This window comes from Rhopalosiphum maidis, chromosome 3 (genome assembly GCF_003676215.2).
Source record: "Rhopalosiphum maidis isolate BTI-1 chromosome 3, ASM367621v3, whole genome shotgun sequence".
NCBI classification, from domain to species: Eukaryota; Metazoa; Arthropoda; class Insecta; order Hemiptera; family Aphididae; genus Rhopalosiphum; species Rhopalosiphum maidis.
The window spans coordinates 31,043,322-31,062,011 of record NC_040879.1 but is presented as its reverse complement, the minus strand read 5'-3'; the positions used below and the strand labels follow the sequence as shown (position 1 = coordinate 31,062,011).

The 18,690-nt window shown below is 27.7% G+C and overlaps 1 protein-coding gene and 1 long non-coding RNA gene across 2 annotated transcripts in view; both read right to left on the bottom strand.

The window, feature by feature from the left end:
- Positions 1 to 6,311: 6,311 nt before the first annotated feature.
- LOC113555665 (transketolase-like protein 2) lies at positions 6,312 to 11,910 on the bottom strand. Its single transcript, XM_026960148.1, has 11 exons — positions 11,712 to 11,910; positions 9,529 to 9,674; positions 9,255 to 9,444; positions 8,714 to 8,948; positions 8,502 to 8,645; positions 8,070 to 8,315; positions 7,854 to 7,991; positions 7,657 to 7,783; positions 7,158 to 7,297; positions 6,844 to 7,075; positions 6,312 to 6,737 (listed from the first exon to the last, which is right to left on the bottom strand). Exons 1-11 carry the CDS (start codon positions 11,816 to 11,818, stop codon positions 6,568 to 6,570), a joined length of 1,875 nt encoding a protein of 624 aa, XP_026815949.1. The 5' UTR covers positions 11,819 to 11,910; the 3' UTR covers positions 6,312 to 6,567.
- A 2,964-nt stretch (positions 11,911 to 14,874) lies between these two features.
- Positions 14,875 to 18,690, bottom strand: part of LOC113555667 — an 89,600-nt gene continuing 85,784 nt past the window's right edge. Inside the window, exon 3 of the long non-coding RNA XR_003405407.1 lies at positions 14,875 to 15,052. This is a non-coding gene — a long non-coding RNA (uncharacterized LOC113555667). The remainder of the gene's footprint in view (positions 15,053 to 18,690) is intronic.

Sequence of the window (18,690 nt, the reverse complement as noted above, 5' to 3'; positions counted from 1 at the left end):
AAATAATATAAAATAATAAAAATAATGATATTTTCAATAATATATATAAAGATATGTAAAATTTTCAATTTTGGTTTTCTTTTTACGTATCAGCGATTATTGGTGATATTTTTTGTTTCTTGTACACTACTCATAGAAATATAAGTACTCGTTTAGATACAAATAAACAATATTTTGATGATTTAACTATTAATAAATAAGAATCATTTACATTTTTAACGAAATTATTTCATACATTATAATTAGATTTTCGAAAAAATATTCTAGTTTAAGAGTTTAGGACACAAAATTTAAAATTTGATACGTATTTCCGTGAAAGTATAATGTAGTAGATAATAATAATCAATAAATTATATGTAATTTTACCTAGACAGGGTTCTGAGATTAACTCTGAAAACGTATTAACAAATTCTTAAAATTGAAAAATCACCAACGAATGGACATTATAAAAAAATATTTTGTTTGTAAGCTCAAAAATAAAATAATCCAATAATATCTGTATACCCACATATATGAAGTAAAAAAATTCTATACTACAAGGCAACTACTGAGTATTATTTTCGTAACCTTTTTAAATCATAATATTATTATTAAATTGCAGGTGATTAAACACTTTTCCATCATCGTACTTAAGTTACTGAGGCAGCCTACAGTAAAATAATATGTAATACCTATCTCCTACCTATATGTATAATACATTTTTTTTTTACCTTTATATTAAAAAAAATGTTAATTAATTCTAATAAACTGTATTTATTAATTATTGACGATAATTATTTTGTTATAATTTTACCTGATAACTACTTATTAAATATATATTATAATAATGTATTAATATTATTATGTCAAGAAATTACTATTTCCGTACCTACTTATATTATTATACGGACAGACCACAGACAATTAATAATCTATTAAGCGACTAAAATTATAATTATTGTGGTGATCATTATGCAGGACACACTGCGTTAATTGTACGATATTAATTATTTAAACGATATCTATTGTTGTGATGTTGTATATTATATAACAAAATATTATTTTATACGGAGCGGGAATCAATAAATGCCGATTCAACAAAAATTAATAATGAAATTGTCGACACTCGACGGCAACGACAAGAACGGAGCGATCGGGCAGTACGTGGTGTGTCACGGCTAACAACTGTTTATTTTTAATATCTTTTAATTATTGTTTCTCTTGTGCTATAATAAATTTATTTTGTTTCGATTAAAAATCATTTGTATTTTTCCTCATATCGACGTACGTATACCAAAGCGTTTGTGGCGAGGAAACACTTAAGTAAAAATAGCAAGACACTATAATACTTAATTTCTCTTCTAGTACTAGTAGTACTCGCTATCGTGGTTAGTTGTTCTGAGAGTAAAGCAGCCTCAGAGTTATAACGTATACACCCTGCGAGGTCTTATTAAATTATTCTTTGTGCAGTACTCGTTATCGTGGTCACTATAGGATTGTCGAGTAAGCGCGCTTATTGCAGGTATCGATACTGCTTGTTTGACGGTTTGGGAATCGGAAACCGAGATGCCTATTCTATATTATACGTCAAGGCATTACATGACGTACACGACACTACAAACAGGTATAAACGTATTACGTTAAAAAATGGACTTGATACGTTAACATTTTATATTTTAGTATTTAATATAATAACATAAAAATAGTTAAGTACGATAGGTTCATCATTATAAATGACTACAATTAAGTACTCACAACGATGTGACTACGAAATTGCTATTAATTTTTCAATCTTTGAATTTTACATCTCGATTCATTGACTTGAAACATTTATGATTTAATACAGTCACATCACTCAAAAATCAAAATAATCTCGACCCTAAAAAAATGTCACTCGGCCTGACGGTCTAAAAAACACCAAAAAAGTTTCACTCCACTTATTTTTTTTTTTTTTTAATTTACATTTTAAAAGCACAATTTATCACCAAACTAATCAAGTTAAAAAAATATGTGCGGAAGGAAATAAACTAAAGACGTATCTATTTAGATCATTAAAGGTTTTATACAAAAAGTAGGATCAACATTGAAGGGTTAAGTTTTTTTAGCCGATTTTTCAAAATCAAAATCAATAAATTGAGTTTTTGAACAGACATGAGAAAATAATAGAATTCTATACGTTGTATGGTTGCAAATTAATGTAAAATTTTTATATTTGGAATGGTTTGTGAAAAAATTACGAATCACGAAAATGATGAATTACAATAGATTGCCTATACTAAATACCTTAAAAATAAATATTTCAACTTTCAATATAATGAAATACATAACGCGTTTACAATTTGAAAACTACTGTGTATTAAAAGTAGTGTTATTTGTTCTTAAATATTACTATAAAAGAATCAAACATTTTTTTTTCGTAAATTGTATATTAATTGTTTAAAGGTATTAAAAACACATTGAATCTGCCTATACAAACTCCTTCTATTCATGTAAGCAGTTTGATTCAAATAATTAGCTAATAAATAATGATTACTATAAACTTGTAAAGTTGTTTGTGGAGTATTGAAAAAGATTATCTACAACTATTGAAAAACGTGTTTTTAAAAGTCAGATTTATTTATTAATATTTTGACATATTATTATAATTATAAACTTCATAAATAATATAATATAATAAATTAATAACATCGGAAAATTTTTCGAAATGTTTAAAAACAGAATAAAATATAATTCTTTATTTAAAGATAATTATAAAACAAAATTAATTAATAACATTAACAATAAAAAAGAGATACTATTTGGTACATAATACTCACTAATAAAAACGAAGGCATAAAGTAATTAATCTTGTAGTTATTTAACTATAAATAGTAATAAAAAATAAAATAAATCATCAGGTTTATGAGCAACCTGTGTGTAAAGAAAAAAATTGACAGTGAATAGTTGAATGGGATCTAAATAACTATCTAGTTTAATTTAAATGCCGTAGCTCATGGTAATTAGTAATGATTTAAAACACACAATATTGTCAATGACTGTATTAATTATAATAGAGCTAATGGAGGAAAATTAAATTTGATACTAAGTGGAGTATATCAATTTGATGAAACATGTAAATCATTTAATCATCACTTTAGTATGAAATTAAACTATAATAGATGTATAGGTTACCTATAACCTAATAGGTTCTCCTGACGATAAACGTATTATTTCATATTTGTGTACGGTTGGTTGTCTATTAGTTTCAATAAAACATTTTATCTTGATTTAAAGTGGTGTAGTTGGTGATTAGTCCTTACACTAAGGTACTACTGAATCTGTGGTGAAAACAATAAATGCAAAAGAAAAAAAGAGTCTGTGTTGGTGTTGTGAATATTATATAGACAATAAATTAATACTTTTATTGAATTTTGTATCATCCGAGTATTAACATTTTGATTTTAACTGTTTTTTGATGGGTTTCACACATTGTTTTGGACAAAACTGGTTAATAATTAGGATCGATGTTTTAAATTTTAGTATGGCATCGTTAAGTGTAGTTTATAAATTATCTCCTGAATTTAATTGATTATATTAATAGTTGTTTTCAATGTCGCAACTTGACAATAAGGGGCCTATGTGAAAATTTCCAGACTGGGGTCCTTACCTGATAATAAAAATGAAAAACAGTCATACCTTATTATAACTTTAAAAAATATTATTTTCTCACATGTCATAGTATTAATTAATTTTAATTAGTTAAATTTTTTTTTTTATAAGATCAAACATAAAAATTAACTCTTCTTGTTTTTACGGCAGCAAAATCATTAATGATTTTGTTTGTATCCAATTCATTATTAATAGATAGTAATACAAAAATTCTATAGATAGATAGTTTTTTGACTTATTATTGTCAGACACATAGGTAATATTGTCATTAGACATGACTAACACATTACACAGTACACACACCAACATAATTATTATGTTACAAATAAAAGAAGTTTCAAATTTTCAATTATAGTGTATACTCTAACTCTATACCCGCATTTCGGACCTATGCTGTATTACGATACACTTGTGAATTGCACACCCTACACTCCTGATAATTACAATAATTTGTAGTATTATTAATTTATTATAACATATAATTTTTTAGAGGGAAAAGCAATAATAATATTCATGTCACAAACAAAATATGATCAAGAAAAAATGTACTTACTAACGTAGGGTTATGAATTTGAAATATTTCACTTAAAATTTTTCAATTGAAATATTAATTAAAAATTGAAAATTTCACTCTTCTTGAAATATTTATTCTTTTAAAAGTGTTCGGCTATAGATGATGATTAGAAATAATTTATTGATTACACGCAGAAAATATTGATAATGAATTACTTATCAGTTATCAACCAAGATTTACTAAGTAAATACTACTTACTATAATATACCAAAATGATGAAGCATCAAGCACGGAACGTTACTTTTTTTCAACTTACTTTTATTATTTATTAAAGCCAATGTATTATTACAATTATTACTGTCTACTATCCAACCATTGAAATATTCAGTGCGAGTACAGAGGTTATACTATACACATGTATTTACTGTAACATTTTATATTATTTATTTAGAAAATCTTAATGTTTTGTGTATTCAAGGTATACCAGTTATTACCCTTTATAGATACATTATTATGATCACTCACTTGTGTATCTACTTGAAGTGTGTTCCTTTTTTGTAAAAAATCTAAAGGATTAAATCCTATAGATACGAGATAGGATGAATATCGAAAAAGGATGTAGTTAACTGTATATATTGCAATAATTAAAATACTAATTAATAATTTATCAATAACAAGAGTTCTTGCAGATGTAAAGATGGTCATGGTTCAATAGTTAGACAGAGCTTTGCTTCTTTACTAATGACTCTATGTACCTATGAATCAGTGAAGACCAACTGAGTATCGTTAATGACTTTGGTCTTACTTTTACCACTGTCCTGTCATATTAGTTGTATGATAGCTGTTGATTGATATAAAATGGTACAAGGTATAGTTATTTTATTGGATTTAAAAATGACATATTAAATGTTATTAATTTATTATGATATTTAGGGCTGGAACGTAATGATGTGATGATCATTACAAATTGTATTAACAATAAAAAATGAAAAAAAAAAACGATAATATTATTACACACAGAATGTGAACACTATTTATTTAATTTCATCTTAATTATTACAATTTAAACTTTTAAAAACTTTAAGTGTGAAATTATAGCTCTTACCAACTCGGATAAAGAACTAAAACTAATGGAAAAGTGAAATTGAAACAATTAGGTGTTAATGTATAACTTGAGAAGAAAAATGTTAAGAAATGTTTTTTCTAATGTCACAATAAGCATCTATTATAAAATAACATTTCCAATACAAAGAAAACCGTTGAAGTTATGTATTAAATTTTTACCACAAGAAAAACAATTGAAACAGATTTACTGATGAAAAATTAATGTGTAGGACGTAGGTCTAAGAGGTGCTTCTATAAATAAATTTTGATTTTGTGGTCATTTTCATCATTGGTTCAACGTGCATATTTTGCACCAACCTAAAAAGGTCCATAAAGAAATATATATAAAACATGTCCAATACTAGTGATGTATATTTGTGTTAAACCATCTTTTTTTAAGTATTGTACAAGTAAAGCAGTTTATCTAATGTACACTGCTAACGTCGTTTACAAGTTAAAAATTTATTCACATCGATAATCATTTTATTAAGTGTTAAATAAAAACAACAGATGTTTATACAATTTATGTAAATGCATAAGCACTGTTTAAGCATAGACGGACATGGGGGGGGGACTTAGCCCTCTAAAAATCAAAGTTAATATGTTATACTTGAGTATAGGAAGGGGGTATGGGGTCACTTTACATTGGATTATTATAGCCTCTCTAAAAATTAAACCAAATGTCTGCCTACGTGTTTAACTCAAGAAACACAGACAGAGTCAATACCTGATTGTCCTTTCTAGTTTCTACCAAGTCAATCATTTGAACCATTAATAAACCTATTACATAGTTATCAATTTACAGTAGGTATTTATAAACATGTATTATATAGCCAAATAAATCCTATTTTTTTTTTTTTGTTATGTACTGATTAGGAATGTTTGAAAAATATGATCTACAACTTAAGTAGTAAAATCTATCTGTAACTATAAAAATGTTCAGCATTTCCTGCAAATGAACATTTAATGTCATTGAATAAAACTTAATGTTACTTATTATTTTAGCCATTCCGCTCATAACAATTACATCTTAACGATACATTAATATTGATTAACACAAAAACAGTATTATAAATAATTCAACTTTTAATTTCTTCTTATTTTTCTTTTTTTTTTTTAACAAATTATTTATAAAATATGTTCATGATCCATCTCAAAAAATATAATTATTTAATTATTTGTATAAACACAAAAAATGTATAGAAATTGATTCTTGTAGAAAAAAATTTTGAATCTTAGTAAAATTTAAAACAAAAAAGTACCCAATTGGCCAAAGTGAAATGAATCTTAAAATTATAAATTAATTTTGCACAGTTATAAAATCAGTTAACAAATTTCTTGACTGCTGCAACAACATTTTTGGCACTAATGCCGAATAGATCCAATAACACGTTAGCTGGTCCAGAGCGAGGAATGTCAGTAACAGCGAGTTTTCTGACAACAATGTCTCTTTCTTCAGCAACAGCAGACAAAACTGCTTCACCCAAACCACCTATTAGCACATACAGAATAATAATAATAATAATATAATTACATAAATAAAATTTATTAAAATAATCATAAACATCTAAACATTTAAGTATTATTATACTACATACCTTCTGCGTAATGATCTTCCACAGTAATAATTCTTCCACCACATTCTTTAGCATTGTTTATGATTGTAGCAGCGTCAAGTGGCTTAATAGTGAATGGATCAATAACACGGACGTTAATACCAGATTTTTCCAAATCTTCAGCAGCACTTAATGCTTCATAGAGTGTTACACCAGCGCCAATTACTAATACTTTGTCTGAAGGGGAACTCTTGACAACTTTAGCTTTTCCAATCTACATTTAATAATTTTATAGTTAAATTAATGCATCAATAATAAATGTTCTATTAAAAACACTTAATAATCATTATAAATACTTCAAAAACTTCATCATTTTTGTAAATAATAGCTGTTGCTGGTCTGGATGTACGGACGAAACAAATGCCCTTTGTATTTGCTGCTAATTCAATGGAACGTTCAGTGCTCACAGCATCAGCCGGGTAAAACACAGTAGAACCTGAAATAAAAAGAAATACATTGTTTAAAACACTTTTTTTTTAAACAAATCTTTTAGATGCTATTAAAGAACTTCTTTTGTACTTGGAACTATGTATTGCTAGGAACACAATGACAAATCATTGAGGGTAAAGTTTATTTTTTATGAATTTCATACTAGCCATGGATAATTTTACACAAAATAATCATCAGTAACCACATTTATGTAAAAGTAAACACAGTTAATCACACTATATCAAAATATGATCCTACCACAACATACACACACATAGTGCATCAAACGTTTCAGTTGGACATGTTTAAGACAGAGGGATTTAATTCTATTCATAATATATTATACAAGAATATTAATTATTTTACCTGGGATACTTCTGAATAAGGCGATATCTTCAAGACCCATTTGACTAGGTCCATCTTCACCAATACTAATTCCACAATGTGAACCAACAAAGTTGACATTGGTCTGAGAAATGGCACCCATACGAATCTACATTTGATCAAATCAAAATGTTACTCCTTAGTTCTTTATTTTTAAATGTAAATAAGTAAAAACACACTTGATCAAAAGCTCGGGTGAAGAAAGTAGCGAAAGTAGAAACAAATGCAATTGTTCGGTCTCTGCATGCTGCTCCAATGGCAATACCAACCATGTTTTGTTCAGCAATAAAACATTCAATATGTCTCTCTGGGTATTTCTATAAATGTGATAAAATTAAAAAATAATAATAACGAAATAGAATAATATATCAAATGATATATTTTCAAAAACATACCACTTTGATTTTGTCAGAGTATGTTGAGTTTTTTGTGTCTGCATCTAAAGCAACGACTCTGTTATTGTTTTCAGCTATTTTCGCCAAAGCTGTACCATATGCTACACGTGTTGCGATCTTTTCACCAAGTGTGTAGTTGGGTGGGGAAGATAAATGAACGTTGGTAATATTTATAGCAGGTACATCGGAAACAGGCTTTGGTATATTAATTGGCATTTTCTTATTTCTGATTTGGCCATTGATTTCCTATAGACAAAGATAAATCTTATAGAATAATGTACAAAGCATTTTGAACAACTTAATAATAAAATTATAAATATTTTTTATGTTGTTAAATGTTAAAAAATAAACTTATATTTCAAAAAATTGTACAGCTATAAAATATTTACATTTATTCATTGAATTTATAAATATCTATGTATAAATATTTACTTCTAGAACTTTAACAGTTTTGTCATTCAATGGAGTACCATGCCATTTTTCAGCATCTTCAATGTTGACAAAACCTTTGCCTTTGTATGTTTTTGCCAAAATAGCTGTAGGTTTTCCTTTTGTTATTGAAGCTTCATGGAAAGCCTATAATAATAATAAAAAAAAAATTTTTTTTTTATAAAAAGTTACAATTATAAATATGATTAAATTACTTTGGTTAATTCTTCAATGTCATGTCCGTCAACGACAATAGCATTAAGACCAAAAGCAGTCAGTCTTTGTCTGTAAACTTCCATGTCATGCTGTAAAGGTGTTGGTCCTGATTGACCCAGACGATTGATATCGAATATAACCACTAAATTGTCCAAGTTGTAAGATGATGCAAAGTTCAAAGCTTCCCAAACTGAACCTTCTGCACTTTCACCATCACCCAACAAACAGAAAGTCCTGTTGGAAATTGCAGATATAAGTTTTTGAAATTCGCTTATAAGTAAATATAGGTATAGTTAGAAAATTAAAAATTTTAATTTTAATCCTTTGATGAGTAAATTATTTTTCACAGTAATACATTCAGAAAATGAAGACTAGTAGTATACACAACTTGTATAGATAAACATCATTGTTTTTAGGCAAACACTGTTATTATAATAATTTATTTTTCTGATAGGCCAATATATGGCTAAATATATTATATTCCCTCATAATAGATTTAAGTTGAAATAGCTATATTATTTAATAAAACAAAAATATTACCTGTATGATGATTTGTCAAAGTATTTTCCTACATAGGCCATTCCACAGGCAACTGAAAGACCTTGTCCAAGAGAGCCAGTACCAACATCAATGAAATTCAAACGTGGTGTCGGGTGTCCTTCCAAATCACTATCAATTTTCCTTAAGTTGGTTAAATCAGATACTGGGAACAAACCAGCTTCAGCCCAAGCTAAAAAATATGTAAGAATATTACATTAATGGATCATATTTTTAAATTATATTTGTGATACGCTTATTTGAAAATTGTTATTACCTGCATACAATATAGGAGCAGCATGTCCTTTAGACAATATAAATCTGTCATTAGCGGCATCTTTTGGACTTGAAACTTTGTAACGCATAGTATGGAAAAACAATACAGACATGATTTCTGCCATTGAAGCACATGATGTAGGGTGTCTGTAAAAATAAAAATAAAATAATAATGTATTTTATTTGTAACCAACAAATCAAAATATTAAACTGATTTATATAAATTAAATTATTTAGTTTCAGTAATTTGAAAGATGAAACAAAATTTAGTTTTACAGATAGGTACTTGGTGTTTTTACTCTTCAAATTGTCTTTTAAGTTAAACTTTAAATTGTAGCCTATATTATATATAATATTTATTGTTTTATTAATTTATGTATAAAGTTTAAAATAAGTAAATAGATGATTAAATTATTTTGTTTACCTGTATCTAAAAAGAACAAAATATATTGTGATTTAATAGGTATCATTTTTAATTTAATTTATATACAATTAATTGAAGGTAAATAAGTACATGTACATAGGTATGGTTTTAATTTAAACGGTAGATTTATCTGTGTCTAATGGTATCTACATTCAATAGTTATTTTCATATTTTCTAATACTATATTAATTAGTATATTATTTCGTATATTATGTTGCGCTAGTTTTTTTATAAGAACCTATTTGTTAGGTGGTTGGCAAAAGTGTGTTTATTAGCAGTTAAATTTGTTTAATTATATACTTTTTTTTTTAAACGAGGATATTTCCCAGGATATTTAAGTGAATTGTATAGACAAGTTAATTTAACAATGACATTTGTAACTTAAGTTTTTTTTGCCAAATTTAAATGTTTTACAAAATTATACATTGTAAATGAAATGTGTGGTAGAAAAATGAAAAAACTTTTAAAAATAGTCAAAATGACAACTAACTAATTAGTTTAATTAAACTAATTAATTGAAAAGTTAAAAACAGGGTTATCAATCATAATGAGTATCTACTCATAAACTAGATATAAAATGACATAAGTATCTAGACACTCTTTGTAGATTCTTTTTTATATAATAAACAGCACTTATATTACAGATAGATATATTCAAAATTAACATAATTAATTAAGTAAGTGTATTAAATAAAAATATGTATCAAAAATAAATGATTAAAACAAAGAAAATTATTTTGTGACGGCATAATAAGATTTATTAAAGTTGAAGATATTTTATATTGTTTGCATAATCATAAAGAACCACAATATTATGTTAAGCAACAACTAAGTCAAGTGTTTTTCTTCTGATCTTGGTAGGTATATCTAGCATAACAATTATTGGTAAGCCACTGACTTAAAAGTAATACATATATATTTATATATATAGTCGAGTGAGACATTTTTTGTTTGATACCAACAATATTAACAATATTACTATAAACAAACACCTTAAACTATAGATGAATTTAAAATGATCAAAAAGGGATAGAGATATGAGTTATTTAGAGATATTATACACAAATAAATAAACAAGCCCCCCGTAAAAACTAGTTAACTTTTTAAGTCTAACAGCCCGGAGTCTTCATTTAATATTTTATCTCACATGGCTGGAAAATTTTAATAAATATTCGTTAAAAGTAAATTTTAATTAAATACTGAGTACCTAGGTAATGTTATTGTTAAAAAAATCAAAAAATCATAGTTTTCTGATGTTAAGGAGTAGAGGTGCAATAATGAAAGTGGAGTGGTTTTTGAGTTTGAAAAACATTAACTCAATAGAAAGAGAGTACTAAATTATGTTAACAGCAAGAAATGCTGCTTGGCCAAAGAAAACAAAATCATATTTTGTTAATCTTGTTTGTATGGTCTACACAATAACAAGCTCGTAAGACGACGAAAAGAGTAGTAGAGACTAGAAGAGTGAAGGCTATAAACCGACGTTTCACTTTCACCGTCGGCGAGGCCTAGCTAATACAGCTGTGTATTATAGAACACGCGCGGCCTCCCGTCGGCGGACGGCGATGACGGCCGGCGGGGAAGTGAAAGGAAAACACGGTCCTCGACTCGAGAAATAAATATATATAGTGTACATAATGTACGTATAAAAATGACTGAAAAAATTAAATAATTTGGAAACTGGAAAACAAAATCGACGTTATCGTCGAAGAGTTCGACGGAATTATTATTAAATGTAAAAACGGCCGTGGTCGTCTTACCCGGATTTCGAAGCGTTGGTCGCTACGATCGAGTCGATCCTCAGTTTGTTGGCCAAATCCTTGAGCGTCTGCACAGAAGACGCTTCCATTTTGTGGTAGTTTGCCATTTTTATTCTCTGTTTGGCGTTTATTGGGCACGTAACACGTGTTTTTTGGACGGGCGGCGAAGACGGCGGTGAACGACTGGAACGACGACCGGCTGGGACGGCGAACGTGACGAAAATGAAACCGGTGCGATCGGACGGCGGCGGGCGGAGTTATTAAGGTTATCCGTGAGTGCAATGACGGCGGCGGCGGAAACGCGTCCGGAGAAGGTGAACGATAAGAAAAAAAAAAATCAAATCAAAACCGTAAAACCGTTTTCGACTTTTGACTGATCGTAAGCTGGTGAACAGGCGAAATACACGATTCGCCGATAACAATTTATTAGGTATTCGATAACAGCGGTCAACGAGTGCTTGATACGTGCCGCACGATATATATATATATATATATATGTGTGTGTGTGTGTGTGTGTTTTATTATATCATATTGTAATAAAATGTATTATAGACAGATATTATTACAATAGTTATCTGTCGTCCGTTTCACGTTCGTTCGGAACAACATCCAAAGTGCATGCGGTGTACACCGCGTGCGTGCGTGATGGGTATTCGTCGTCGGCGGTGGCGGCGGGACGAGGCAACAGGTGGTAGACTCGGGCAGTCGGACAACCGGGTCGGACGGTCGGAGGCGCCCCGAGTCCCGACGGCGACCGAACGTCGACGACGTTTGCGTTGCGTGTATATCGTAATAATTAATGATAATTATTATTATTCGTGTACTACTGTAGTTGGCCGGTTGGCGGTAGATACGGCGTGTTGGGTTTAATAATGTGAAGCCAACGACCGTATGGCTATACCTCGTCAAAATGATAATAATATCCTGTATATATAGGCATAACGGACTGTCGGCCGACGAGTAAAATATCAGACGACGGCGGCGGACGGTGACGTGAATACAAGACTGGATTTAGGGACGAATATATTTCCGTTGCTCAACTACAGTAACAATTACGAATTTGAATATTGATTAATTTTATTTTGACAATAATTATATAATAAAGATATATTTCGGCTACAGACTACAAGGTCCTGTGACGCACCTACTTAAAAATAAATATATAGTAACTAACTAAGTGGGTGCACTTAACTCGTGCAGTTTTATATAAATAAATAAGGATGATCTAAATTCCAGTTTAAGGACCATTACGTATATTAAAATGTGAATAATGTTATTTTTAGAAACTCTTTGCTATACGCTTTTTTGTGAAAAAAATAGTTCATCCTTATCTTGCAGAGGTTCCAAACATGAAAAATAGGCCCTTTCACAGTTTTGTCACATGCTGACACTGCAATTATAGGTACTTATTAGTATTTAGTACTCAAATGCTCAGGGGCGGATCCGACCAAGATAACAGGGGGGGGGGCGATTTTTAAATAGCGCACATTAATTTTGATAAAGTATTTATTTAGGTAAATATGTTACTTTCCACAGTCTCGTACAGAACAAAAAAAAATATTTTTTATAGTAATAGTAATAAAAAAATATATCACTATAATTTTGATACCTTTGAAGTATAATTACGTCAAAAACTAAAATCAGGGACTTCAAACTTTTTTGAGAGAGAGAACGGGGGGGGGGGGCAATCGCCTCCTTTTGGATCCTCCACTGCAAATGCCAACAATCGTCGTCCACCGATCACGTTTGTTTCCCAATGGCTTGCAATCAGTTGAAGATATTATTAACTTCGATAACGTTTATAATTTGGTAATTGGTATCGGTTTTGATATTTATTTTTATGGTGTTGGTTCTTAGTTCTTACTGCCTTTATTTACTAAGTACCTATATCAAATTAATATGGAAGGTTCAACGTACTTTAGAAACTATCGATATTACCGATATTTTATTTTATTTTTGTATGAGATAAACGACAACGTCGAGTATCGTTAATACTTGCGTTTAAATTAATAATATAGGTACCTAGTTCTTCGATTTCAGTCGGCACTTACTAATTTAGTATTGCACTATTGTACCTAATAATTGTCATCATTTATACAATTATACTATTATAAAGCTTAAACTTTTATTGTTTAACGTTTCAAATTAGCTATATAATTATAATAATAATAATAATAACATGTGAATAAATACAATTAATGTTTGTATTAAATAAATAATAATTAGAAACTTATTTACTAGACATTTAAGAATGCACTGTTATACAAATACACGATATAGATAGGTTGTAGGTAACTATGATTAAATCGAAGTACATTTTATCATTATCACTAAAACAATATTGCTAAGTAAATACATTGTATATAAGGAGTGTTTCACTGGCTCATAAATATTTATTAGATTATCAATGGACATTTAAAATAAATTTTGTATAATATATTATTTTAATTTCGAATATTATTCGGAATAGATGCGAACAAATATATATATTATTCAAGTTAATAATTATTTCGTTAATAATTCATAAAATATAATATTTACTTCATAATCGAGATTTTAAATAGGTAAACATATATAACTTAAATATAAGTGTAATTATAAAAAACAATTATATATAGGTATAGGTGAACATTAACAATTATTATTAGGTATCAATTCTACAGCATTGATATTTTTAGGATTCTTGCATAATATTTTTACCTATACGTTATTATGTTTATTTATCACACAAAATTCACAAAAACGTAGTTTTTTTTTTAAAATAAAAACCTATATAGTTTAGTTACTAGTCAATTGGCAGTTACATAGAAACATTAGAAACCACCTAAACAGTTCATATAAGTATATTTACATATTATGATAATATAGTTTTTCGATTCAAAATGTTTGACTTTTTATAAGTATAAATATCAATAAATAATAGAATATGACCTTCATTCAACACATTACACATGCTCGTACATTGTAATAAATACACAATAATAATAGTCGTACATTTGCATTATTCATTTTACAAAATTACCTATAACATTAAAAAAAAGGTTACGAGAGGTGGAGACGACACTATTATCACACACCAAAATTACTCCAACAGTACGTTCACATTTCACTGTATCACTGTACATTATGTAAATCCCTCTTCCCCTTTCGTTTCCATCTGCTGTTTTTCAGAGGTCACAGAAAACGAAAAATAAATATTTGAATACAAAAACGTGAGCATTATCACGTTTTCTATATTGCAAATTAAAAAAAAAATGGGCAAGTATAAGGTACCACTCTTTTGTACAGAGTATACAGTCGGTGTACTTCATCATTGATAGTGAATGGGTAGGTAATGGCCACTGTAATAATAATATGAATGTGTTAAAATTGAAATCGAAAATCGATGCTGAGACGGTATGTCAGCATATATTACTAAGTATAAGTATATGTATAAAATATTATGTTATATATTTTTTCGTATATAATAGTTATATTGATATTATAGACTATAGTAATTTATTATACTATTAATACAACTATTACATGATAGGTTGAATTAATTATCACATTCCATTCATTACATTATTAATTATTTTAATAGCGGATAGATAGTATTTATATCATATTATATTATTATTTTTATTATCTTTTGAGTCAATATTGACAGTAAAACAGTGTATAGTGAATAGATTCGTACTTTGTTGTATAAAAAAGCAATACCTTAAAATTAATTTAAATATTTTTAAAATGTCAACGCTTATAGTAAAATAAGATAATAATAAAAATAAACGTTTTAAGTGCTCGAGAATATATTTGAATCACAACAAAATAACTAAAACAATTATTATTCATTCAAACGTTCGATTTTGTCAAAATGAGAACACTGAACTACAAATAATTCAAATATTTGATGTGTGTTAGTGTTTTTTTTTGTATCTGTTTAGGTACTGTGTTCACGACAAGTAATACAACAAAATAGATAAGATGAATTAAATTTTAAAATTTTGATGGTGGTTTTTGATAAAAAAAAATTGATTTAGTTAGATAAAGATATTGAAATTGAATATTTCCAGTACTTTTCAAAATAATCGGAAAAATAAAAACAAAAATTAAGGAAAAACGAAAATGTTTACACAAAAATAATAAATGATAAAATTGATTTTGATTAAAAAACGAATAACAATAAAATTTGAAATGTTTATCAAATTTTTATATTAGCATTGTCTATAATGTGTAAATGACACATTTTAAAAATATTTTGATACTTTTATCGAGCTATTTATAGACATGTAAAATTTTAAGATATTGTGGATAAAACATACTTACACTATGTAAAGAATCTTGCAAATTTAATACAAGGTTCAGCATAAGTTTTTACTAGTTAATAAAAATTCAAAAATATAAAAATTGTTATAAATCACAATATTATTTGTATAAGTGTTTCAAGATAGAATTTGAAAAAAAATAATAATAATATAGTGACGGGTTAAAAAGTTATGCAGAAAAGAATCAGGTATAAGCTTTTATGACTTTAAAAGTAATACGAATTCTTGTTAGCCTTTACAATAACATAGCATGAATAACATTTCTCGCAAAGAATAATCACTCGTATATAACGTTAAATAGTAGGTTGTAGATGAATATTTTTATTTTCTCATAGAAATTAATTTTTATAAAACGAGTTCCGCCTTGTATGCTATTATAATAGGTAAACCTTTTCAATATACATTTTTATTCATAACCATATGAACGTAAAATAGGTTTACAGCTATAAAATATATTTTTTTGTATAAAACAAATATAAGGTTGTGTATGGGTATGTTTAAGAATATTCTTAGAACTCCAACTTTACACGCATATACTCGTATAATAGTTAGGTATGCTTTATGAGATATTATAATAGCGTCTATAACTCACACGGTACAGCAAAAAAAATTAAATTGACAATTGATTGAACTTGCCCACCAACAGCAGCTATTATTTTTTTCACAATTATAACGGCAGAAGGAAAACAACGGACAGGCCCCATTCAGCCCCGTCTTTTAATATATTATGTACCTATGTGGCTATGTGAAATACAGTAAACATCAACGAGTGATCGTACAATGACGTGTGTGACTTGATTGTTAACTTTCATAACAGCCACACGGCTATACGAAACATTTCTTTTTTTCTGCCAATAAAATGCTCATGTACCTCGGCTATTCATCACTATATATTCACAGGTCTTCGGACGGACGGTAGGTCGCAGGTACATCGAATTATATAGAACCTGCAGCCCGCGGTTACAGCATAACATAATATTTTATGTATATTTTATACAGTTTCAATTGACACTTTGAAAATTTGTAATCAAAGTTCGAAAAAATAATTTCGTCGAGTCGTGTCGTGCCGTATTTTTAAAGAGAAGTAATGTGCCGCACCATTATTATTATTATAGTTGATTAACACAGAAATATAATACTACGTCCTCGACTTTTGCTGCTGTAGTATATTATATTCTTATTTACGTGTTTTTTTTCTATTGATTTATCGATTATTTTAACTACGATAATCAATTAGGTGGTTATATACATTTCGACTCAAGGAGGCATCATTAAAATAGTGATCCAATATTATTATAACCCGTGATAAACACAACGCTGTTAATTATCTCTATGCAATAAAACATTGAAAAATATAAATAATATTTAATATAACTATAGAGATAATTTAATAATTTAATATTTTAATTTATTATATTCGTATATACATAATATGTATATTGTTCATTGTAATATGTAATAACCACGACCACGTGATTTAAATTTGAATATTTAATCGGATTTTGAGTTGTAATTTCTCTGTATACAATGTGACAGCGTGACATCGATCTTCATTATTATATTACATAATTACCACGCTTAAACTTTTTCATGTTCACCGTATTATCAGTTATTATACAGTAAATTATATTAAATTATTCAAACGTAATGCATTTGGAGTCTATTGATCGTTTGTTGTTTAATTTTTACCATGCGCGAACACTAGATAGTTGATAATTATATAATATGTTTTAGTAACAAATTTGTATTTTTGTTAAAATTATGTACTTCATTTTATTTTTTATCCATGCGTGGAAAATGTTCGAATTGATAATATCTAAAGACTTAAAGACATAATCAAGTCCTAATATTTAACCCTATTAGTGTGGACCTTGAGATGACTTTGGGTATTTATATACTTTATCGTAATAATGTTATACTTATTAGCGAATATTATATTATACCGTGATTATCATTAAAAAAATATATTTTTTTTATCAAACATTAAGAAATTAATGTCAGTGTAGGAAGTAATAAATTGTATTTGTATATAACACATTTAAACGAGAAAATAATGAGCGATTTAGAATCTTTAATACAATGTAAGGCATTATATAAGATTTTTTTTATTTGGTTAGACGTTTACAAATTAAATTTATTGTTTAACAATTTAATTTTTCAGTTTTCTCGGCGGACATATTATTTTGGCAATATTAAACAGTTAAAGGTAAAAAGTAAATAATTTTATAAAGAGCAAATTATTTTAGCTGTCAGATGGTTTTGTGTAGATTCTATACTAATTGTGACATAAACAAATTAAATTATTTTATTTGAAAACTTTTTCAGGCTTAATTATTTTGCACTTTTTTTAAATTTTATTTATGGATTATTTAACTTTGAAACTGTAGTTATTATAATGATAGTTTTTTCCATTGTCTTTTTGTGTTTATATGTTTGTATGATTTTTAATTTAGCTTTACAACTTAATAATAATTAATACTTTTATGTATAAAAAATTAAATTATTTGTTTTCTGTTAATTATATGTTTATTTATTTGCTCCCTTATCTTTCAAGTCTCACTATTTTGGGTTAGATCCGAAATATTATACATTTAAAAATCTTAATTATTTTTGTTTATAAAATGTATTAATATGTGTATACGTACGTGTAAATGTGTAATTACATGCGATAT